This window comes from Coenobita brevimanus, chromosome 14 (genome assembly GCF_032717465.1).
Source record: "Coenobita brevimanus isolate Jiangsu-jjx chromosome 14, ASM3271746v2, whole genome shotgun sequence".
In the NCBI taxonomy this organism is placed as follows: Eukaryota; Metazoa; Arthropoda; class Malacostraca; order Decapoda; family Coenobitidae; genus Coenobita; species Coenobita brevimanus.
The window spans coordinates 31828675-31854747 of NC_136967.1; the positions used below are offsets into that span (position 1 = coordinate 31828675).

At 42.4% G+C, this 26073-nt stretch overlaps 1 protein-coding gene across 1 annotated transcript in view; it reads right to left on the bottom strand.

Moving 5' to 3' along the window:
• Nucleotides 1-266: 266 nt before the first annotated feature.
• The window catches only part of LOC145390339 (F-box DNA helicase 1-like), a 187566-nt gene continuing 161759 nt past the window's right edge, over nucleotides 267-26073 (bottom strand). Inside the window, exons 14-17 of the mRNA XM_080265297.1 lie at nucleotides 25229-25332; nucleotides 16324-16573; nucleotides 15991-16077; nucleotides 267-422 (exon numbers count right to left, since the gene is read on the bottom strand). Of these exons, the coding sequence (XP_080121423.1) occupies nucleotides 267-422; nucleotides 15991-16077; nucleotides 16324-16573; nucleotides 25229-25332 (597 nt within the window). The remainder of the gene's footprint in view (nucleotides 423-15990; nucleotides 16078-16323; nucleotides 16574-25228; nucleotides 25333-26073) is intronic.

Consider the following 26073-nt stretch of genomic DNA (forward strand, 5'->3'; position numbering starts at 1 on the left):
TACCTAGAAGTCACTGATTTCCTGCAGTCCACTGGGTTCACAATGAGATGAGTCAGGGACTGCAATAACAGCAAATTCTAGCACGCAAGCGATGATATGCAAAGGTTTGTGGTACCATCTACTGCACACAGAAGCATTGTTAAACCTAAGAGAATGCACTGTCTGGTGAATACCAAGACCCTGGAGAAAAAAAAAAAACTCTAAAGTTCCCCCCCACTCCCTCATCAACTTATTGCTTTACTTCAACTTCCTCCCTTTTGAAATCTTCAGTCAATCTGAATGACTTCAGGAACAAAGAAGTCACCATCTAATTCCTCTTCCAGTTGACCAACCAGCAATGGAGGCTCATTAAAGAGCATTTGCAGGTTGAGAACTTGTGCAGGGCGGACTCCTGACTCCCTCAAGGCATAGTTGTGCCAGCCCTGCAGAAGAAAACGCATGGGTAGCCAACTTTTAAAGCACATTGGATGATAAAGAAGGAATTTTAATTATAACATCCTTATTTCTGTCCCAGTTATGCCATCCAGAAACTGAAGTCAAGACCATTCAGTGACAGGACAGGCTTTTCCACATTACCAACAAATATTAAAACCCTCACATACTTCTCTCTGTCATTCCTCTACCTCCTTGTTCATTCCTTTATCACATACTGCACCACTCTCTTCCTTTACACTAAATACATTTTTCCTATATATCTTTTACTCTTGTCAAGCTGCTGACCACAAATGAGGCACAATGAAGGACTGCATGGGCCATGCTGCAAGCCTCATTTGAGGTACAGGTTACACTGGTTATAAAACAATGACTCAAGGAAGATAAACTACCTTCCAAAAACTCAGCCCAGTAGGGGTTAATATCAACACCAGCAACTATCTTTGGTGTCTAATCTGCAGTGCTGGGCAGGTGCGCAAACACTTGCGCAAAGCGCAACTGCGCACTGTTGCGCTTTGGTGAATATCGTTTGCGCATTGCGCACCGCATGAGACCATGTGCAATATTGCACTTGTGCACATGAAAAGGCAGGTGCGCATGCGCAAATTTAGTTGCGCTTGCACGCTTGCCTTGCGCACCTGTCTTGTGGTAAGGGACACATGGTCTTGGGAGCTTCCCGTATGTCTGGACAAGAGGTGGGGGAGGCTCGGGTGGGTCGCGAAGTTTCTGCTGGGGGGAGGCAGGAGGGATGGAGGGTAGTAGCATTTCTTAAAATGTTTCAACAGAGATATTGTATTTTAATATTTTTAAAATTATTATTATTAGTAAATAATAATAAATTAAAAATACATTATTTATTACGAGTAGCATATGCAATTCCTTACAAAAATAATTAAAACATTATTTAAATCAAATATCCACAGCCTAATAATTTATTAGGCTGTGGATATTTGATTTAAATAATTTGTTTTAATGATTTTAATGACAGTATTGTGATACCAACTCTAACGTATGGAAGTGAAGCATGGACGTTGTTGGAAGGACACAAGTCAAGAGTGAGAGCAGTGGAAATGAGTTATTTAAGAGGAGCCTGTGGAGTCACATGGAGAGACAGGATGACGAATGAGGATATAAAGGAGCGTTGTGGTGTGGATGTGGATGTGATAGGAAGCGTTATGAGGAACACACTGAGGTGGTTTGGCCATGTGGAGAGGATGGAGGGTGAAAGACTGACGAAGAGAGTGTATGTGAGTGAGGTGGAGGGGGGAAGAGGGAGGGGGAGGCCGAGGATGAGATGGAGGGATGGGGTGGAGAGATATATAAGAGAGGGGGGTGTGGGTTGGAAGCTGGGCAGTGAAATGGCAGGGGACAGGGCGACGTGGAGGCGATTTGTTTGTGGCCACTCCAAACAGGATTGAGGCATCTGGCAATAGATAGATAGATAGATAAAAATGATTTTTGTAAGGAATTACACATGCTATTGTATATCTATATTAAATTATTAAATAAAACATCTTGCGAAAATGCAGATAAAAGTAAAAAAGTCAACATTACAGCCTTCGTTTCCCTGCCCCCGTGCTTCACAGCCCCCTCACTCCTCTGTTTGAACTTCCACGAGTGAAAAAAGTTACTACATGACAGTATTGTGATACCAGCTCCAATGTATGGAAGTGAAGCTCTGACCTTGTTGGAGGGACATAAGAGTGAGAGCAGTGGAAATGAGTTACTTGAGAGCAGCATGTGCAGTTACATGGAGAGACAGATTGACAAATGAGGAAGTGAAGGAGCGTTGTGGCATGGATGTGGATGTGATAGGAAGCGTTAGGAGAAACACTTTGAGGTGGTTTGGTCATATGGAGAGGATGGAGAGTGAGAGGCTAACGAGGAGAGTATGTGAGTGAGGTGAAGCGGGGGAGAGGGAGGGAGAGGCCAAGGATGAGATGGAGGGATGGGGTGGAGAAGTATATGAGAGAGGGGGGTGTGAGCTGGGAGCAGGGCATTGAAATGGCGGGGGACAGGGCAACGTGGAGGCGATTTGTTGCTTGTTTGTGGCCAGTGGCCACCCCTTACGTGATTTAGGCGTCTAACAACTGATAGATAGATAGAATAATAATAAATAAAAGTAAGTATGCTAATTTGTTTAGATAACTCAATATTTTACAGTAATTCCCACAAATAAATGCAAACGGTTTGCCCTAGCGCTTAGCGACATCGCGTAAGCTAAATATTAGATTGAGCACTTGTGCAAATTACAAATAATATAAAATAATAAATAAATGTAAGTAAGCTATTTTATGTAAATATCTCAATATTTACAGTATTTCCCACAAATCTATCCAAATGGTTTGCAATTGCGCTTTGCGACATTGCGTAAACTAAATATTTGTCAGACTGCACACTTGCGCTTGCGCAAGGTAGTCAACCGTGGATTGCGCTTTGCGCTTGCGCAAGGTACTTCTTCATTTGCGCTGCCCACCACTGCTTATCTGTGCATCACAGTATCTGAATGTTCAGACAATCTCCTTGGGTATTTCTATTTACCTATTCCACAAGAACTCACTGTTAAAGATCCATACTAAAGTTTAGATGTGGTTTTGGTACCAGAACTTAAAAAAAATAAAAATAAAAAATAAGTAAAAATAAATAATTTTCACAACACATTCACAAGGATGGGCTCTCCTAATCTGAACCAGATCATCTAGTGATATTAACACTAAACTAGAGAAGAAGATGTAAATTTCTTTCCATTCAGTGACCATGACCCACGGTTTTCATATCTGAAATTGTCTTATATATGGTCAATAGCTACCACTGTCCAATCCTGTCCTGCCCTATCAGATGTGTAAGGCCCAGGGCTAGCCTATCTGTCTAGGTATTCAAGGCAAAGGTGACCAGTCACATCCCTGAGCAGCAATATGCTAGTGATATCCACTGACCATTCCATGGACTAAGAACCTTTGTGGGCAGTTACAACATCCATACCCACTGGACCATTAGGCATCCAGGACTAAAAACTTAAAAAATTAGTTTCTAGTCACGATTATCAAAACTTAGAACCCTAACAGATATATTACTTACATACTAAAGGCTATCCAATCTCTACAGTATTTGCAAGTCGTGCCCCCTTCCCCCAGAGCCTAACAGTTATCGTACAGCTAGCCCGGCTGTATCACTTACCATTTTACCACAAGTCCGTGCGCTTGCAAATCTTTACATGGAAAATTCCCTACTTCAGCTCTGCCATACTTTTCATAAAATTTGAAGTGAATATGGTAATCAAGATAATTTTCTGTCTGAGAATCCTTAATTCTTTCTTGAACTGATTCGATACTTGCTGTAAAAATCAATGATAAGTAAAAAGTGGCAAAAAAAATTTTCAACCATTCTTCTACTTATTCTCACTCTAATATTAGTTATTATAGGCTCTCTTTGCCATTTGGAAATTAATTTCCATAGATAAAACATTCACGAGTATAGTGGTGTAAGGAAAAATTACCAGTATGTAGTACAAATTACTGCAGATCAGCAGGTATTAAATCCATCCATCCATCCATCATCAAATCCTACATTGCCCCATGAGGAGCGTAGGAAGCCCGGGGCTAGGCAGTTGGTCCCGACATTTAAGATGAGAGTGACCAGCCTCACACATCCCTGAGTGGCATTACTTAAGCAATCAACCCCAACCATCCCTTGGATGTAAACCTTCACCGGCTCAATCCGATTGGAACGCAATAAAACATTCTTATATTGCGCAATGAATGTTATTATGAGATCTTATCAGCTCCTTGGTAAAATGGTAAGTGACAGCCAAGCCAGCTGTACAATAACTGTTAGGCACTGGGGGAAGGGGGCATGGCTTACAGATATATCAAGATTGGATAGCCTTTACATGGGTGTTATAAAAGCGGTTAATTTACTTCGTCATTCATTGCTCATTTCACTCCTGTATGAAAATAAAAAATGGAGCACTTTTGTACAGTGTCCACTTCACTAGGGTCTATCTATCTATCTATCTATTGCCAGATGCCTCAATCCCATTCGGGGTGGCCACAAACAAATGGCCTCAACGTTGCCCTGTCCCCTGCCATTTCACTGCCCCGCTCCCAACTCACACCCCCCTCTCTCATACACCTCTCCACCCCATCCCTCCATCTCATCCTCGGCCTCCCCCTCCCTCTTCCCCCCTCCACCTCACTCACATACACTCTCTTCGTCTGTCTTTCGCTCTCCATCCTCTCCACATGGCCAATCCACCTCAGTGTATTCCTCCTAACGCTTCCTATCACATCCACGTGCACACCACAACGCTCCTTTATATTCTCATTTGTCAGCCTGTCTCTCCATGTTACTCCACAGGCTCCTCTCAAATAACTCATTTCCACTGCTCTCACTCTTGACTTGTGTCCTTCCAGCAACGTTCAAGCTTCATTTCCATACGTTAGAGTTGGTATCACAATACTGTCATGTAGGAACTTTTTCACTTCCATGCTCACTTCCCTGCTACTTATCACTGCTTTCAAGGAACCAGCAACCTTTCTTCCCTGCTGTACCCTTTCAAGCACTTCATCCTCCAAACCTCCATCTTTACTCATCACACTACCCAAGTACTTAAATGTACTCACATTTTCCAATTCCTCACCATCCATTTTCGCTGTACATTCACTGACTTCACCTCTCTCAAAGACCATCACTTTACTCTTCCCTACATTCACCTTTAGATTTCGTTTCTTACACACTCTCCTAAACTTATCCACCAAGCCTCGCAGCTCTCCTTTGTCTTCACTCAACAACACAGTATCATCTGCAAACAACAGTACAGGGAGTTTCCAAACACTATCCTCTCTCACCAGGGCTATTCCAACATCCACTACCCTACCTTGTACAGTAAACCCTCAAAGATCCAGACTAATTGGGGCTATAACCCTGTCCGGATCTCGAAAAATCCGGATCTTCCAGAAATTACATAAATTTGCTCATATGAAAGAAAACTTATGGTGGTTTAGGTATAACTTAATGCAAAATAAAAACAAACAGCACCGTATGTTTGCGCTTTGAAGCCATGGTGGAAGAGTAAAGAAAGAAAACTGTGCTTTCACTCGATTAATGTGTTCCCGCGACTCACACTAGGTCAACTGCCTCAGCTCATTGTCCCCTCAAGGCCGCGTTCCCCCCCCCCATTCACATGTGTGCGCCTCACACAGGGATACCGGAGAACCGATAAAACTTAAATTAAATTTAATAAAGTATAAAATTAATAGGATAGAATAATAATGTGTGCAAATATTTTTTTTGTAAATTTTAATTAATAAATTGTGTATCTTGTAGCCTATGTTTTAAAATGAAAATTTGCCAAGAAATGGTCTGGATATTCGCAAAATCCGGATCTTTGAGGGTTTACTGTACCTCTTGCATTACCCCATCCACGTACAGATTGAAGAACCGTGGAGACATGACACATCCCTGTTTCAACCCAACCTTCAAAGAGAAAAATTCACACAGTTCACCATCCACATGCACTGCAGCCTTAGCACCATCATACATACTCTTCACAGCATTCAACAACTTCCCATCTACTCCATATATTCTTAATACTTTCCACAATCCTTGTCTATCCACTCTGTCATATGCTTTCTCCAAATCCATGAAAGCCGCATACAACTTCTTTCCCTTCTCTAGAAACTTTTTCACTAAAGATCTAAGAATGAATATCTGATCTACACAACCTCTTCCCTTCCTAAAGCCTCCCTGTTCTTCTCCGACAAATTCCTCTGTTCTTTCTCTAACTCTGTCAATAAGTATCCTACCATACACTTTTCCTATTATACTAAGAAGACAGATGCCCATATGATTACCACATACTTCTTTTTCCCCTTTTCCTTTGTACAAGGGAATAATTATACCTGACTTCCAGTCCTCTAGCACTCTACCTTTCTCCCAGGCCAATCTGCACATTTTCTACATCCATTCTACTACTATCTCTCCCCCATACTTCAGCATTTCACCACACAATCCATCAATTTTGGGGGCTTTCCCCAATTTAACTTTCTTCACTGCTTCCACAACTTCTATCCTACTGATTTCTTCCTGTCTTCTCACCTCCCTCCTCCTCCCAACCACTTATACTCGCATTACTTCCATCCTCTATGTTCAACAATTCCTTAAAGTGTTCTCTCCATCTGCTCACTTTTTCTCCCTTCTCCACTAGTAATCTACCATTTTTATCTTTCACTCCCCTGCTAACTTCACTTCCACTCTGTCCTACTCTTTTCACCTCTTTCCAGAACATTTTCTCACAGTCCCTCCACTTTACACTCAAGTTCCTTCCAAATTCCTCATCTGCTCTCTTCTTACTCTCTCTTACTAATCTTTTCACCTCTCTCTTTCTTTCTACATGTAACTCTCTCTTCCGCCTCTCAACTTCTTCCACGCCCCTATTTCTCATCCATTCATTGTATGCTTTCTTCTTTTGTGCCACAGCCTGTCTTACCTCTTCATTCCACCACGCTGTTCCTTGCACACCCCTCCATTTTCTCTTCATCCCACACACCACATCACATGGTGCACATATTTCTTCTGTAAATATCCTGCACACACCTTCCATGTCCCCCATCTGCTCCAATTCGTATTTGCCCAATCGTTCCTCCACTTCTCTCTTATACTCTGCATTTTTCTCATCCTCTTGGAACCTTTCCACTCACTTACAAATACTCCTTTTTCCCGTCCCTCCCTACTTCTATTTTTCCATCTTAATTGGACCTTGATTTTGGCCACCACCAAGCAGTGGTCAGAAAGTCCACTCCCCCAACCTCTATAAGCTCTTGCATCCATTACACATTTTTGCATCCTTTCATCCACACACACATAATCAATCATTGCCTTCCTTTCATTCAGTTCATCACCCACCCTTCTCATCTCTCACCATGTATACTTGTGGATCATCTTGTGCCTGAAGAGGGTATTGGCTATCACCAACCCCCTCCCAGCACAAATGTCCACTAACACACTGCCATTCTCATCTATCTCATCAGGCACACCTCACTCACCAACTATTCCATCCATCTTCACATTCCCTACTTTACCATTTATATCACCGATCAAAAACACTCTCTCATTCCTTCCAAACTTTTCCATGCACACTTCCACATTTGTCCAGAACTCTTCTCTCACTCTGCTTGCACGATCTTGCGTTGGCGCACACACACACACAATCGCCCACATTTGTATTCCAACTTTCAATCTTATCCACACAATCCTTGACCCAACTGATCCATACTCTCTTATGCTCTTCTTCGATCTTTACTCACAACTATACATACTCCTTCTTTTGCCCTCTCATTCTCACCTACTCCTGCACATATACCCCATCCATACTCCCATTCTCTCACATTCTCACCTCTCCATTTCGTTTCAGTTATTCCGCATACATCAACTTTTGCACCCTCAAGCACCTGGACAATCTCTCTCTCTTTCACCTCATCATTCGCTCCCCTTACATTCCAAGTTCCGATAACCATGTCCTTTGTCCGGTCCTTGGTCGTCACCTTTTGGTCAGTCCTTGTCCGAGGCTTATTGTTTGTCTTTTAGTTAGTTGTTTCACTAGGGTGCTCGTAAAAATTGAATATGAAAAATATAGGCGTCAGAACCCAGCATATGATGAGGTTCCTGGGGAAAATAAATCGCAAGGACTTTTTTTTCAAATCGCCAAACACTTAGAGGTTGCACAAAAACCGCAAAGTTTTCCATTTTGGCTCAAATCAGCTTCATACATAGGAGCAGTGAGTGTAGTCTACTTGAATTACAATCTTATGATTATACAATATGCTTACCATCAATCCATCCATCATCCAATCCTACTTTGCCCCATGAGGAGCGAAGGAGCCCGGGGCTAGGCAGTTGGTCCTGACATTTAAGATGAGAGTGACCAGCCTCACTCATCCCTGAGTGGCATTACATAAGCAATCAACCCCAACCATCCCCTGGATGTAAACCTTCACCAGCTCAATCCGACTGGAGCGCAATAATTACCCACTAAACCACCAGGCGCCAAAATTTGGTTGCATGGTTATCACCCAGCGTAGTAAATGGTTTCCTAGTGTACAGGAAACCATTTGGCTTGTCACTCAGTGTAGAGTCACCCACAGGCAGAAGGAAGAGGAAAGAATGAAGGAAAGAAAGACAGAAGAGGGAGTGTAAAGTCACCCATAGGCAGAAGGAAAAGGAAAGAATGAAGGAAAGAGAGAAGAGGATGGAAGGAATGAAGGATGGAGGGGAGGAATGGACAGACACCCAACAGCAGCACTACATCCAGTAAGTGGATGGTAAGCTCCCCCACCTACCAATATGCTTACACTTACAAATAATACTTTAAAAAAAAATAATAATAAAATAAAAAAAATAAAAAAAGTAAACTTTTTATATAAGCAGATGTCCTCATCATTCAAAAAGTTAGACAGAGTACCTCTCAGCAAGGCAGCTTGGAGTGCTTTTTTGTAATAGTTCCTTGTTGTTGTTGCAAGGTTACTGTCACTTGTTTTTATTACTGTATTTATGAGTTAACGAAATCCACTAACCCATGTTTTTCTCGTTCTCAGGTGATGAATACTAGTGAAGGTGTCTGGCACAATATCAAAGAGATCAGTATGGTTGGTCATCCAGTGCCACTCTCCCAGGACAGAAATTACAGCAGTTGCAGGCAGGTACATCCAAGTCCAGGAGCAAGTCCAAGCCAGATAAATCCATAGATAAAGCCCAGAGAAAACATCCACTTGATTCACTTAGTTTTCACTCAGTTCATTCCACAGTAACTTACTGTAACTTACTTAATTTTCATTCAATACATTTAAATTTATTACAGCACTTAAAATTATCTGCTGCCTCAAAAAATTTGTACTGGGATATCCAGATTATTGGTGGCTGGATTAAAAGACTTTTACCGTACTACCAAGTTCTCCAATCATTTTTTTTACCCTGAAAAAGATTTCTGTACTATAAAATCTGCTATGCCTGTGTGTATGTATTTACCTAGTTGTCATATACAGGAAATGAGCTACGCTCGTGGAGTCCTGTCTCTGTTCTCGATGTCAAATTTGGCTTTGAACTCGTTTAAGTTTTTAGACTGGATGATCTTTTTGTCTAGGCTATTCCACAGGTCTATGCATCTATAAGGAAAACTATATTTCTTGATATCCTTCAAGCAACTTGGCTTTTTCAGTTTCATTCCGTTACTCTCCCATCTCATATACACAAATCTTCTCTGTCAATTTTTTCCACTCCCATCATGGTCCTGAACACCGCAATCATGTCGTCCCTCTCTCTCTCCTTTCTTCTAAGGTGGACAGATCTAGCCTTTCCCTGTATGACAGACCTGCCAGGCTAGGGACCATCTTGGTTGCTGTTCTTTATATTCTCTCGATCTTGTTTATATCTTTCTTTTTGTGTGGGGACCAAACTACTGCCGCATATTCCAACCTGGGGCAGATCATGGCCACTACCATTTTTTCATCATCTCCTCCTCCACGTAATGAAATGCTACTCTTAGGTTAGTCAAGAGATTATATGTCTCTATAACTATCTTGTTAATGTGCTTTTCAGATGACAAATCATCCTGGACCAGCACTCCCAAGTCCTTCTCTTCCCTCACTTTTGTGATTATTGTCGTTCAATACCCATCAAATAATTAAGTGATGGTCTCTTGGTACTTTCACCCATTTCCAATATTTCACATTCTTTTTTCGTTGAATTTCATTTCCCACATCCAGCTCCAATCATGAATCCTACCTAGGTCCTCCTGCAGCATTTTGCAGTCTTCTTTAACTTCTACTCTCCTCACGATCTTTGCATCGTCAGCAAACAGGCTTGCGTAACTGCTGATTCCATCTACCATATCATTTACGTAAATCAGGAACATTATGGGTCCTAACACGGAGCCCTGTGAGACTCCACTTGTTACTTCCCTCCATCCAGACGTCCTGTCTTTTACTACTGTCCTCATTTGTCTGTCTCTCAAGAAGTCTCTCATCCACTCTAAGAGGTTCCCCTTCAGTCCTCCTATATGCTCCACTTTCCACATTAGTTGCTTGTGGGGAACCTTATCAAAAGCTTTCTCCAGATCTAAATACACACAATCCACCCAACTATCTCTCTTTTAGCACATCAATCGCCCTTAAGTAGAAGCTCAACAAGTTGGGAAGACCTTCCATAAATCCAAACTGACTTTATGTGTGTGTCCATGAGTGGAAACTAGTGAAGTCATCATCCTACTTTTGAGACAGAATATAAGGGGTGAGGCTGTGGGTATTGAAGGCGGGTGAGTAGTGGGAAAATAGGTCCATGGGGAAATGGGCCCATGTAAGAACATAGGTCCAGTGGGTAAAAACAGGTCCACAATGAAAACAGATCCATAGGAAAAATCTATATGGGGAATCAGGTTTCCCCATAAGGTGATAACAGGTTCATTAGGGAAAACAGGTCCACATGGGAAACTAGGTCTAATGGGAAAATAAGTTTAAGGGGAAAAGAGGTCTATGAGGAAAGAGGTTCAAGGGTGAATATAGGTCCATGGCAGAAAATAGAGCCACAGGGAAAATAGGTACAAGATGGGAAACAGGTCCATGGTGAAATACAGGCACACTGGGGAAAACAGGTGCATAAGGAAAAATAGGTCAGAGGGAAAAATAGGCCTATATGGGAAAAAGTCATTGAGCAATGAGCAAAAATAGGTCCATGGTGAAAACTGATCTAAAGGGGAAAAATAGGCTCACTGGAAAAAAAAAAAAAAAAAAAAGGTTCATGTGGGAAAATCTGCCAACTTAGGAACAGGTCATTGGAGGAAAATGGGTGGGTGGGGGCTGACATCTGGGTGGTGAAGCCAGAAGTGACCCTCCATACCACATTTACACAGCACAGCCCATATATATTTAGCTACTGAATCTTTCTCCTCCAGTGTTTCACAACCTTCCTTTCAGACACAACTGTAATAAGTATTTCTGTTTCTACCAAGCACATATCCTTTCAATCTCTCTCTCACATTGCCATCAGCATTATATCATCAGCATGAAGAAACATCAGCTCACATTCCTCTCACTTGATGTAGGGCTACCTTTAGATGACTCTGTACTGAGTGACAATTAAAATGGTCTCCAGTAACCCTGGAATGATGTGTTAGGAGGTAACCAAACTCCCAACAAATGGTTGCCTCATGGTCTACTGGGTTACAGTGTTTCAACTAAACACGGCATATCTCTTATGCTAAATAATACCATGTGAAAATAGCAAAAATAAAACACGAAGTACTATATGGCATGGTACACGAGCAAATATACAGCACACAGGGCAAGGCCAATTTACAAAGAACAAAATCAATGGTTTTGGTATGAGCTACTAAACAAATGTCAGGCCCAGAGGAAGCCAGGAATGGTAGACCCACTAACAAAACTGAAGTAACTCACTAAATCTGTGGGTATGCAGTGTGTAGTTATTCTTGCTGCCTGTTCATGTTTAGAGAATGCTGACTGTGACAGTTCACGAAGATCCTACCTTCTGAATACAGCATTTCATGTGTCACAATTTTCTGCACACAACTCAAAATGCCCTAACATACATGCCACACTAATACTGAAACACAATGGCATTTATGCATTCATTCATCAACCAACCTGTGATGACTCATCATGAATGTTGGGGCTGGGGCAAGGTCACTCAGTTCAGACACTTAAGGTGAGGAACCAGCCTCCTACTAACCCCTACATCTTGAACATTTAGGGCCATATCTGGCTGAAGTGCCACTATGCCATATGCCATTAGATCACCAGGCAACTGTTTGCTGGTTAAATGATTACTTCCCTGACAATAAATTATTTTCTAGAGTGAAGGAAACTGTTTGCCTTGTCTCACTCTGTAAAGGAAACTGAAGGTAACACTACGATAAGTGAATGGATGGTGGGTACCTCCACCTGCTACTAAAAGACATCATACTATTTTAAATCTTGAGGAACTTTTTTATGTATGAAACAGAAAACTAACAAACTATAGTAACTGTACAGCTGACGCCCCATTACGAATACAACTTATACACTTACAATGGAGTAACGGATACAAATTTATAAGTCTGTGGTACAGCAGTTATTAATATTATCTTGTATGGTATATGTTTAGACTATTCAATGGAAAAAGATTTTCCACATTACATTATATTTTGTGTACCAGGCCACAACATACTAGTGACGACTTTCGTCACTACTGCCGGGGAGAGCCAAGGAGGCTGAAGTAACTATAATTACAAGACTCACCCGCTCCATTGTACTATAAACAGATGTTTTTTCAACCTCTTCACATGCTTTTCCTTCAATCAGCATCCGTCGCGCCACTCGTGATGTATCAGGGATGAACCAAACTTGCCTAGGAGGATGCCTGGGGAAACCATAACTTAGCAGTCAAACAAAATACACATATGTATCAATTTATTCTGGCTTCAAAACACTTGATTATTCCACTGTTCTGCCCCTGAATCCTACAAAAGCCACAGTGAGTTTTACAATACATTTAACTGCTGACTCTTATACAGTATGCTGTACTGATTATAAAAGGTACATTTATACCACGCTACCACCATTAATACAGTAATACTTGGTCAACAGAGTAAACCAGTTGTTGGTTTTGCCATAAATACGTAAATACAGAAAATAAAAGCCATGTGGAGAGGATGGAGGGTGAAAGACTGACGAAGAGAGTGTATGTGAGTGAGGTGGAGGGGGGAAGAGGGAGGGGGAGGCCGAGGATGAGATGGAGGGATGGGGTGGAGAGGTATATGAGAGAGGGGGGTGTGAGTTGGGAGCAGGGCAGTGAAATGGCGGGGGACAGGGCGGCTTGGAGGCGATTTGTTTGTGGCCACCCCAAACGGGATTGAGGGGTCTGGCAATAGATAGATAGATAGAAAAGTCAGTAACTGAATATTTTCCAAATTTAATGAATAACAGCATACACCAAGTCTTCCATCCCAGAACTCTCCCATCCTCCAGTAATTCATAATCATACCTATCCCAACTTTTATTTCCTCTTAAAAAGGTGGAATAAAGAGAGACTCAGAAACATCATGACAATGTACCTGCTCATGCAATGCTCCTCATCAGTGACCTTTTGGTGAAGCACAGGACATCTATCGTCCCCTACTCACCCTACTCTCTGGATTTGGCCCCTGCAGACTCCCCCCCCCCCCCAGTTGAAATCCACCCTGAATGGTCACTGACTTCAGACAACAGAAGAGACACAAGAAAATTCGCTAAATGCACAAAATACATGTTCACTCAACCGCATGTACCTCGAAGACTAAGTGACATGGCGTGATGCGGCTAAGCTCTAAGTCGCCACAACACAATGCTCCAATCACAATCACACTAAACTAGCTACTTGGTACGCTAATTAAATGTTCAGTTTCTTTTTGGGCTGACCTTATATACCAAAAACTTCCTGAAATGTGTGGAGAGTTATATAACAGCACCTTACCAAGTACAGGCATACCCCGGTTTAACGATTTAATTTGTTACGTAAAACCCCATTGTTAGGCAGGGTATCGTATATCGGGGTACTTTTAACATGTATTTCAATGTGAACCATTTACTTGCCTTGGGTTTCCCACTAAACCAAGTCTAAAACCCACCTAGATGAGCCCAAAAACAGGTTTAAAGGCAATCTAAATGGCCTAACAGCTGTCAAGGAAGCTAACCCGAGCCTAACACCTGTAAATAACTCACTAAAACCACCAAATTAAATCTGAATATCATCAAATATAAGTTTGGAAAAAATCAAGCTTAGTAAACTGTACCCCAAAATGACAATGTTCACCCCACCTATGGCTAAAACACATTAATCGAAGTCTAAAAACAGTTTATAAATCAACCTAAACACACAATTTTAGCTTAAAATATCACCAAAATTGGTAAGCAAAATCAAAACCCATCGTAAAACCGGGGTTTGGCCATCGTTAGCCGGGATATGGTGCAATTTGTACCCCCATCATTAAGCTGGGGTGTCGCATCTTGGGGTACCGTATATCAAGGTATTACTGTACTCCCTTCAACTTATCATTAAGCAGGAACTGAGGAAATAGCTCACAACAACAGCCTACCTGGTAAAACAAAGGGATTACATCACTGTAGTTCAAAACTAAGCACACATTTAGTGAGTTCTCCTCAGTATGATCTGTACATTACATTTATGAATGACATGCAATATCTTTGAGCTCTAGAGCAAAAAACGTTGAGTAATATGTGTGAACTGTAAGTAATCCCTACACTATCCGACGTAATAGAGCCAAAGGCATGTCCAGAAAGTGGTCCCGTCCGGAGAGTGGGCCCCAGCCTCCTGGACTTGTACTTAAGGACCCTAACCCAGCCTAACTTTGAAAGCCACCTAAATAACTCCCTACTGGACATGCATAGCACCTATTTCAACCTATTTAAGACCCTATTCATGCCAATAATGGACATAAAGCATGAAATAAATGAAAAGGAACCAGAGAATGAGGAATCAGAAGTGGTTATGGAAAACAGCAGTGTACAGGGTACTTATAGCATGTCTGTGGCCACCTTCTCTAAGGCTTTGACAGTGGTGAAAATGCTCTTGAAGCACGTACAGTAATCCAGTGCTGTGCTGCACTTACAGTAATTCTTTGCACTGTAAGTTATAATTGTTTAACACTGCACATTCTGCTCTTAATTGCACCACGCCAGTTTCAACTGCTAGTTTCAACCGCCAGTTTGCACTCCACAATTAATCCTTTGCACTCTAAAATCTAATTTCTTAACACTGCACAACACTGTAAATTCCCATGTGGTCTAGTGGCGAGGTATTGCAGTTTATTCACTGTTTATTCACAAAAACGAGCAAGTGCAGCATCCACTGCGATAAGTATCCACTCGTGATGACAGTTAGGCAGTAATTGGTGGTGAGGAAGGAGCAGGGTTGCCAGACCGAAACTCGGCCACATTACCAAACTCCTCAATTTTCATTACCAAATTTAATTTTTCATTACCAAATTCGTAAAGCAAGCATTTATTCTTAACTAATTATATATACAAGTAGAATATTAATCATTCTCCTTATAATTAACAGCATGTTGATTATTTTCACGCTATGTAGGCTAGCAGATTAATCAGAGAGAGCAGACAATCCACCATCTTCATCCCGTGTATCCTCATACATGTGAAAAATCCGTTTGGTAATGCATTATTCTGATTCATTACCAAACGAATTTTTCATTACCAAACTGGCCCACATTTGGTAACGAAAAATACCAAATGGCAACCCTGACAGGGGAGGGGGGAGGAAGGAAGAGGTGAAGGGGCTGTGGTGTAAACAGTTGTTCAGTGCTGCGCGGCAATTCCAAATTACGAGTGGGAAAAAATTTGGACTTTTGGAGGATTTTTTTCTTTTTTTTGGCCATTTTTGGGTTCTGAAGGTCCAGGCCCACAATGTCCGGTAAGTGGGGTGTCCGGAAAGTGGATGTCCAGATAGTACAAGGATTGCTGTATAAATGTAACCAGCCCTCCTCCAACTGATCACCTGGCAGTAACTGGACTGTGTATGTACAGCCAGCTCTCCTACAACATGCGATACTAGAACACAGAAATCATAGAACGCGGGAGGCACCTGCTTGTGTTTCAAAATTATACTACACGGAACAAGAGGCATATAACACGGCGGAAGACACCTGTTTATGTTTCAAAATCTTGCTACGAAGAAAAGATGCATATAATATGGATTGTTCGGTGCTGACATATTGCTATGATATGTCTGTGCGGTGTGTTGTCATGGTCCTGTAGTGACCACCATCAGCGTCAATTACAACAGTCTCCCCTGCAACCATTTCCCTTGGTGGACTCAGAGACAACATACACATGCTTCAGGCAACAATGGCACAGGGGACCCCTGGCTGCTGTGCCCTTTCTGCCCGCAGGTGCACCTGGTCTGGCTTCCCCGGTATGGCTCGCTCTGCTCCTGAGGGGAAAGAGGGCACAGGGGCCAGGGGTTCCCTGTACTGTTGCTACCCCGAGCTGCAACTCGCTCTGCTCCTGCAGGCAAAAAAGGCACAGCAGCCAGGGATCCCCTGCGCTGCTGTTTTTTGAAGCCACAACTCGCTCTGCTCCTGCAGGCAAAAGGGCACAACAGCCAGGGGTCCCCTGTGCTGTTGTTGCCCGGAGCATGCTGATGTTGTCTCTGAGTCTGCCAAGGAAAGTGGTTGCAGGGGAGACTGTTGTAGTGGACGCTGGTGGTGGTCACTACAGACCACTGGGCATTTCTTCTCCACTTGAACCCACCCTCTTCCCACCTTATGACTGTACTCGTATTCTGTGTGGCCTTTTTATTTATTTATTTATTTACTTTTTGTGCCACCTAACCCACCCCAACCATGCAGCCAAAGCATTCAAAGTAAGAAATATTGCAGTGTTTGTATGTTATAGTCTTTATTAGGTTGGTAACTGTCCAGAAAAAATCATGAAAATGACCCAAAATGGTGAAATTGGGGTTGGCTTGGGTCCCATACCCTTCAACGTGTAAACATGTGTTTCCTATAATGCACAATCTTATTGAGCAGTGCTTTCTGGGTACAATATTCCTGTGTTATAGAAGAGGGCACTGTACTGACAATGTGGTAAAGAACTGTTTTATGATGTCACCACAATTTAAGTTCAATACTCTATATGCGATAGATTGCACTGTCAGTAGAGTAATACCGCACTATACGATCCCCGTCTATGTGATACCCCGCCTTTGTGATGTAAAAAAATTAACATTCTTCCCCACCTATCGATGGCCAGTCCCTGGTTATCCAACTTTTTTTTTCTTTATACTGATTTCGACAATATTTTAGATTTAATTTTTGTGTTTAGGTCAATTTATTAACTGTTTTTGGACTTAGATTAATATGTTTTAGTCATAGGTGGGGTGAACACTGCCATTTCTGGGTACAGTTTACTAAGGTCGATATCTTTCCAGACTTATTTTTGATGATTTTCAGATTTTATTTTTGGGTTTAGTTTAGTTATAAAATTGCTTTTAGGTTTAGTTCAGCTTGTTTGAAAGCTATTTGGGGGTATAGGTGTGACAGAAACTTGTTTTTTAACTCATTTGGGTGGGTTCTGGACTTGGTTTGGGGGGGGGATCCCAAGGCTCTCAAATGCATCCCTATACTCAGTTTTAATGTCCCCAGTAACCGATAGTCTGATACCCCGGCTCTGTGATGGGTTTTCCCAAATGCATCTCATTGTCATAACGAAGACACCCCGTACAAGCATATTATGGTGCTTTAGGTAGTGAAGGACTTTAAATCGGCTAGTCATGGACTTTCAATTGGATGGTTTTAGCCTTCAGTAGGGCTTGGCAAAGTGATATAAGAATGACCCTGGCTGACCACCTGTCATATCCCCACTGAAAATACAATATAACATTTCCATTGTAAATGTGTATAAAGGGAAGGGTGATGCCCTGGAAAGAGGAAATTATAGAGGTATAAAGCTTTTAGATCAGATAATGAAGGTAATGGAGAGAGTTTTAGAAGGTATGATTAGAGAAAGAGTGAATATTGATGAGATGCAGTTTGGGTTTATGCCAGGTAGGGGGACCACTGATGCCACATTCACTGTTTGACTGCTTCAGGAAAAATATATTGGTAGGAGAAGGAATCTTTATTTTGTTTTTGTTGATTTGGAAAAGGCCTTTGACAGAGTCCCTAGAGAGGTGGTGAAGTGGGCAATGAGAAAGCTTGGCTTGGAGGAGTGGTTGGTTAGGGTGGTTATGGCTATATATGTGGGTGCTCACACCCAGGTAAGAGTGAATGGAGATTTGAGTGATGGGTTTTCCGTGAATGTTGGTGTGCATCAGGGGTCAGTTTTGAGTCCCATGTTGTTTATCATGGTACCTGAAGCCCTTTCACGTGGCTTTAGAAACGGACTCCCGTGGGAGTTGTTGTATGCTGATGATTTGGTGTTGACTGCAGAGAATGAAAGGGAGGCAGAGGAAAGGTTTAGGAAATGGAAAGATGGTATGGGGCACAAGGGCTTAAGGGTAAATGCAGATAAAACAAAAGTGATGACATCTAGGATTGGTGGCGGTACTGTCAAAGACGAGGAGAGTGGTCATGTGCAGTTTGCCACATAGGCATGGGAAGTAATTCCATCTTGTGCGGTGTTTGTGATAAATGGGTGCATAAGAGATGTAGTGGTATCAGAGGTAGACTGCGAGATAATGATGATTTTATGCGTACTGCGTGTCGGGGAGAGCAGGTGGAGATTGTCAGATGTGAAAGAATTGAACTTGCTGGTGAATCTCTTAGGTATGAGGAAGAGTTTTGTTATTTGGGAGACATATTGTGTGCTGGAAGTGGGGCTGGAGCTAGTTCTGTGGCTAGGGTGAGAAGTGGTTGGAAGAAGTTCAGGGAGCTCTTGCCTCTCCTGACATTGAGAGGACTCTCCCTACGTGCTAAGGGGTCTTTGTATGCAGCATGTGTTAGGAGTGTATTGCTGTATGGTAGTGAGACCTGGGCAGTGAAGGAGGAGGATATTCGCCGGCTCAGACGTACAGAAATGACAATGATTAGGTGGATGTGTAGTGCGTCCCTGCATCCAAGGTCTGGGGGGGCTGGATTCACGATGGAAGAGTTAAGAGGTAGGATGGGACTGGAGTGTATTGGTTTTTTGATGAGGAGAGGTAGATTGAGATGGTTTGGACATGTGGAGAGGATGGGGGATGATAATTGGGTGAGGGAGGTGAGAAGTGTTAATATTGGGGGTGGGGTTACGACGGGTAGACCGAGAAAGACATGGGACGAGGTCATTAAGTGTGACCTCAGGGTTAAGGGACTGAACAGGGAGGCTGCAATGGATCGTGCAGCATGGAGAGCCACCATTAGGTGACCAAGGCTGACACATGCAAGCATGTTGGAGCCTTTAAAAACGAAACACGAACGAAACGATACTTTCTATCTATCTATTGCTATCTATTGCCAGACGCCTCAATCCCGTTTGGGGTGGCCACAAACAAATCGCCTCCAAGTCGCCCTGTCCCCCGCCATTTCACTGCCCTGCTCCCAACTCACACCCCCCTCTCTCATATACCTCTCCACCCCATCCCTCCATCTCATCCTCGGTCTCCCCCTCCCTCTTCCACCCTCCACCTCACTCACATACACTCTCTTCGTCAATCTTTCACCCTCCATCCTCTCCACATGGCCAAACCACCTCAGTGTGTTCCTCACAACGCTTCCTATCACATCCACATCCACACCACAACGCTCCTTTATATCCTCATTCGTCAGCCTGTCTCTCCACTTGACTCCACAGGCTCCTCTTAAATAACTCATTTCCACTGCTCTCACTCTTGACTTGTGTCCTTCCAACAATGTCCAAGCTTCACTTGAGTGAGAGCAGTGGAAATGAGTTATTTAAGAGGAGCCTGTGGAGTCACGTGGAGAGACAGGCTGACGAATGAGGATATAAAGGAGCGTTGTGGTGTGGATGGAGGAGTGCCAATAATACTGTACAATATTACTCACAAAACATAATGCAAAGATGCTGTGAAAAAAGAATTATGGAAAGCAGGAATATTATATGGCTCTAAAATTATACAGTAATTCACAAAGACTGTACCATAAGGAAAGAACATAAAGATGCCAGAAAACTGATGGTCATTATTTAAATAAAGAGGACAAATGCGTATGCCAACCCTCAAGCATTTTATGGTCATTTATGGAATAGCTGTGAGCATTAGATGTGCTTAATCAGCATGCCACACTGACAGAGCACATCCAGCTGCAAGGATGAGAAGATAAATACTGTACACCAAACTCTCAAAATCCATCCATCCATCATCCAATCCTATGTTGCCCCATGAGGAGCATAGAAGCCCGGGGCTAGGCAGTTGGTCCTGACATTTAAGATGAGAGTGACCAGCCTCATTCATCCCTGAGTGGCATTACATGAGCAATAAACCCCAATCACCCCTTGGATATAAACCTTCACCGGTTCAATCCGATTGGAGCACAATTATTACCCACTAAACCACCAGGCGCCAAAATTTGGTTATATGGTTATCACCCAGCATAGTAAATGGTTTCCTGGTGTACAGGAAACCATCTGGCTTGTCACTCAGTATAGAGTCACCCACAGGCAGAAGGAAGAGGAAAATATGAAGGAATGAAAGCAGAAGAGGGAGTGTAAAGTCACCTGTAGGCAGAAGGAAGAGGAAAGAATGAAGGAAAGAAAAACAGAAGAAGATGGAAGGAAACAAGGATGGAGGAGAGGACATGGCAGACACCCGAAAGCAGCACTACATTGAGTGAGTGGATGGTGGATGCCCCCACCTACCACACATGGATTTAATAAATAACTGCCAATGACTGCCAGGAGGGACTGGCGTTATAAGTTATTCTGGCAGGGTAGGGCGGATGGATATGGTGGTGTGGGTGTGCTGGTTAAGGACAAATGGGTGAAATATGTCATGAATGTAATGGGCATAAGTGAATGGATAATAGCAGTGAAAATTATGTTTGGTGGGATAATGTTTTCATTTATACTGGTGTGTGCTCCACAGGCAGGCTTCGATGAGGTAGAGGACAGATTTTACAAGTTATTCTGGCAGGGCAGGGAGGATGGATATCGTGGTGTGGGTGTGCTGGTTAAGGAGAAATGGCTGAAATACGTCATGAATGTAATGAACATAAGTGAATGGATAACAGTAGTGAAAATTATGTTCGGTGGGATAATGTTTCATTTATAATGGTGTGTGCCCCACAAGCAGGCTTTGATGAGGCAGAGATGGACAGATTCTGGGATGACTTAATACATGTAGTAAGAGGTATGGTGGATGATGAGACTGTAGTTTTGGGAGGGGACTTGAATGGTGAGTATGTTATGAATGTAATGAGAGTAAGTGAAAGGATAACAGTAGTGAAAATTTTGTTCAATGGGATAATGCTTCATTCATATTGGCATATGCTCCACAGGCAAGACTGGATGAGGTAGAGAAGGATAGATTCTGGGATGGCTTAATACATATAGTAAGGGGTATGGGGGATGATGATATTGTAGTTTTGTGAGGGGACCTGAATGGTCATGTAGGTGCTGCAGCTCAAGGTTATGAAGGAGTACATGGGGGATGTGTATATGATACAAGAAATGAGGACGGGGAAAGGATACTTTGGTATGGGGAGGCAACGGGCATGACCGTGTGCAACATTTAATTTAGGAAAAGAGAGAGTAGGCTGATCACATACGAGTCTTGGGGAAACAGCAGCCAGATAGACTATTTCCTGGTCAGGAGGGCTGATAGGAGGTTAGTGGGGGAAGCCAAAGTTATAGGGAGTGAGAAGTGTGTGCAGCAACACAAGTTACTGAACTGTACCATGGTGCTTAAGGAGCGGGTGATGAAAAAGAGGACCTATGCACCTAGGAGGAAAGTCTGGAAGTTGAAAAACCAACCAGTAAGGGATGCCCTCTATGGTGAGAAGAGTAGAGTGATGGCTGAACAGGGAGCCATTGACAGAATTGTTAAAGAACAATACACTGCTCTCAAGAACAACCTCCTGAGAGTTACCGATTCAGTGTGTGGATGGACAAGGGGGCCCCCAAGACATAAAACAACTTGGTGGTGGGATGAGGGTGTAGAAGCTGCAGTTAAGTAGAAAAGAATGCTTTTCCTGGAATAGAAAAAGGGTAGAGACAAGTAGGAATACTTGGCTACCAAGTGTAGGGCTAAAAAAGGGGATTACAGGACAAAATCTGAGTCTCAGTGACTTCTACTTGATAACCTAAATAGTGTGGAAAGGAAGTATATGATATTTAAGGTGGCAAATCAGATGAAGAGGGAAAACAGGGATATCACTGGTAATCAGTGTGTGAAGAATGATGAAGGAATAGTAGTGGTGAACAGTGGTGATATGAAATGCGCCTGGAGAGAGCTCTGTAACTGGTTGCTGAATGAAGAGTCTGACTGGGACAGAGGAGGTTTGGAACCAGCAGATCCAGTGTTTGGCCCTTGGCCTTTGATTGACGCTGCTACTGAGAGCATGGCAATGGGCAGGATGCAAGCGGTGAAGGCAGTAGATGTTTTTTTTTTTTTTTTTTTTTTTTTTTTTTTTTAATGCGAGGAAGAAGGAACCAAAGGCCATGAGCCCGCAGTAACAGTTCCCTCCAAGAGAAAAACAAAATACAATAGAGAGCCAAATTCAAGATCCGATCATTTTGAGATGCCTGGACACACTACGTTTGAAAGACTGGAGATCATAGGCAGAAGGAAATACAGACAGAGGGAGACAGTTCCAGAGCTGACCTGTTGCATAAATGAAAGACTGGGAGTAACGGTTAACTCTTGCATTAGAGAGTTGGACAGAAAAGGGATGAGAGTTTGCTGCCAGACGGGTGCTACGCGCCCGTCGTAGAGGTGGAGGAATGCAAGCAGACAGTTCAGAGGAGCAGTGACCATTAAAGTAGCGATAGAAAAGAGATAAAGATGCAACAGTGCGGCGAAGAGACAGAGGTTGAAGGGAGTCAGTAAGAGGAGGAGAGTTAATGAGACGAAAAGCCTTTGACTCCACCCTATTGAGAAGAGCTGTATGTGGGGAGCCTCCCCACACATGAGAGTTGTACTCCACACAGGGGCGGATAAAACCTCTGTATAGAGTCAACAATTGTGCAGGGGTAAAGAAAGAGCGGAGATGTGTCTGGGTTGACTTCTGAATGCTGAAAGCCTCAGGAGATATGGGAATGGGGTTAGTCACTAACTTGATAAATACGATTATATATGAGGACACAAGTCAAGAGTGAGAGCAGTGGAAATGAGTTATTTGAGAGGAGCCTGTGGAGTCACGTGGAGAGACAGGCTGACGAATGAGGATATAAAGGAGCGTTGTGGTGTGGATGTGATAGGAAGCGTTATGAGGAACACACTGAGGTGGTTTGGCCATGTGGAGAGGATGGAGGGTGAAAGACTGACGAAGAGAGTGTATATGAGTGAGGTGGAGGGGGGAAGAGGGAGGGGGAGGCCGAGGATGAGATGGAGGGATGGGGTGGAGAGGTATATGAGAGAGGGGGGTGTGAGTTGGGAGCAGGGGAGTGAAATGGCGGGGGACAGGGCGACTTGGAGGCGATTTGTTTGTGGCCACCCCAAACGGGATTGAGGCGTCTGGCAATAGATAGATAGATAGTGTTGTACCAGATGATTGGCTGAAGGGTGTAATCGTAAATGTGTACATGAGGAAAAGTGATGCCCTGGAAAGAGGAAATTATAGAGGCACGTGGCTTTTGGTCCAGATAATGAATGTAATGGAGAGAGGTGTAGAAGGAATGATTAGTGAAAGAGTGAATACTGAAGAAATGCAACTTGGGTTTATGCCAGGCAAAGGGACCACTGATGCCATATTCATTGTTAGACAGCTTCAGTAAAATATATGGGAAAGAAAAGGGATCTATACTTCGTTTTTGTTGATTTGGAGACAGCCGCTGACAGTCTCGAGAGAGGTGGTGAAATGGGCAATGAGAATGATTGGGATTGAGGAGTGGCTGGTCAGGGTGGTTATGGCTATGTATGTGGGTGCTTGCACCCAGGTAAGGGTAAAGGTAGATTTGAGTGATGAGTTTTCTGTGAATGTTGGTGTGCAGCAGGGGTCGGTCTTGAGCTCCCCTATTGTTTATCATGGTACTTGAAGCCCTCTCATGTGGCTTCAGAAATGGACTCACTGAGTGGTAAGTAGTGAGGATTTTGTGGATTTTTATTGTTTATGCATTGTTTATTCAGAGTCTAACATTATACTAGATATTCCCATGTGTGTTTTGATGTCTAAATAGCTGAAAGACCAAAGAACACTGCCACATTTAGAAGGGGTACTGTACATATAGGCTGGGTATAGGCAGGGTATTGGTAGGTTGGACATCGGTCTGTATCTGGATTTCATCCATATCTGGACAAACCGATGGCTCTATTATGTCGGATAATCAAGGGATTACTGTAATACACTTTCAGTTATGACTGACACATTTACCAAATTATTACACAGATTTATCAATACTTCCATTTCATTAATTTATCACACACTTCTTCAGTCATTATTATTTCAATTACCATTCCAGTATATCATACTGAGCTGGTGAAGCAAAACCACCCACGACAAGTGCTTTAACATGACTGAGGAGTACCTGACACAGCCAGTCTGGCTAAGAGAATGTGGAGGTCCCATTTGGCATGCCATCCAGCAGAAATACTATCATCCTTCACATCAACATTTAAAATGTACCACAAAAGACTTGCTGGGATGAAGTACTGTACAGAACCCACTTGGCACTGAATCACTAAGGGGGAACAAGGTACTGAACCCATTGCATTGGGGTCAAAGTATCACTGCCATTCATACAGGTGATTCATCAATTTCACCAAAATTACAGTACCAGGTGTCTGAAAAAGTTGATATTTCAGAAAACATCCTTGATAATGAAAAAGTTGGTATTTCAGAAAACATCCTTGACAATGAAAAATTTGATATTTCAGAAAACATCCTTGATGATGAAAAATTTGATATTTCAGAAAACATCCTTGACAATGAAAAATTTGATATTTCAGAAAACATCCTTGACAATGAAAAAGTTGATATTTCAGAAGACATCCTTGACAATCAAAAAGTTGATATTTCAGAAAACATCCTTCACAATGAAAAAGTTGATATTTCAAAAAACATCCTTGACATATGAGGACTATGTAAAAACAAAATAATGCAATCTTAACAATAGTGAGGAACTGGAACATGATTCTGTACCTTCTGGTAATTGGTGGGACAAAACTGTTCAAGGAAGCACAAGTGTGGCACAGGTGACCTCCAGAGAAGCTGTCTCCACGGTAGGATAGCCGCAGAGGCACTACCTAAACACCAAAAACAAATACCACCATCATTTATGGTGTCCTCACCATAACTGTCATCATCACTAGTGTGAAGTATTGTTAGGAACAAGCCTAGGCATCTAATAAGCCCAGGAAAAGGAAAAACACTCTTCACTTAAAAGCATCCATGTTTAAATATGAAAACTGCCAACAGTCCATGGACCATAAAACTAAAGCATTATAAAAAACAAATCTTTTAGGAATTACAGATTCTATAATAAATAACCTTATAAAAATACAATGTACTCTGCAATATAACTGACATCACCATTACTGTCATCAGCACAAATAAATGAAGGATATACGGTATATTGAAAGGATAAACATGGGAAGAGACGTCATTTTTCTGTTTAATTATAAACGCTGCAACATGCTTGCATGAAGTGGCCTTCATTACACAATGATGGCTCACTATGTTGCTATTCCTAACTTGCAATGTCACTTATTCAATCTCTTATCCCTGAACTCACAATCTATAACTTCGTTCCAGGTCTTTTTTTTGGTCTGTCTCTTGTAATTATACTCTCAATGTTTACATCTCACACCCTCTACACCAAGTTGTCACTTCCGTCCTCTCCACATGTCCAAATCATCTCAATCTGCCCCATCTCATCACATCTTGTACACTCAAGTCCCATCCTTCCTCCAAATTCTTCATTCACAATCCTAAACTGCCACATACTGTCATTCATGGATGAATTATACATCCATCTAATTATTACT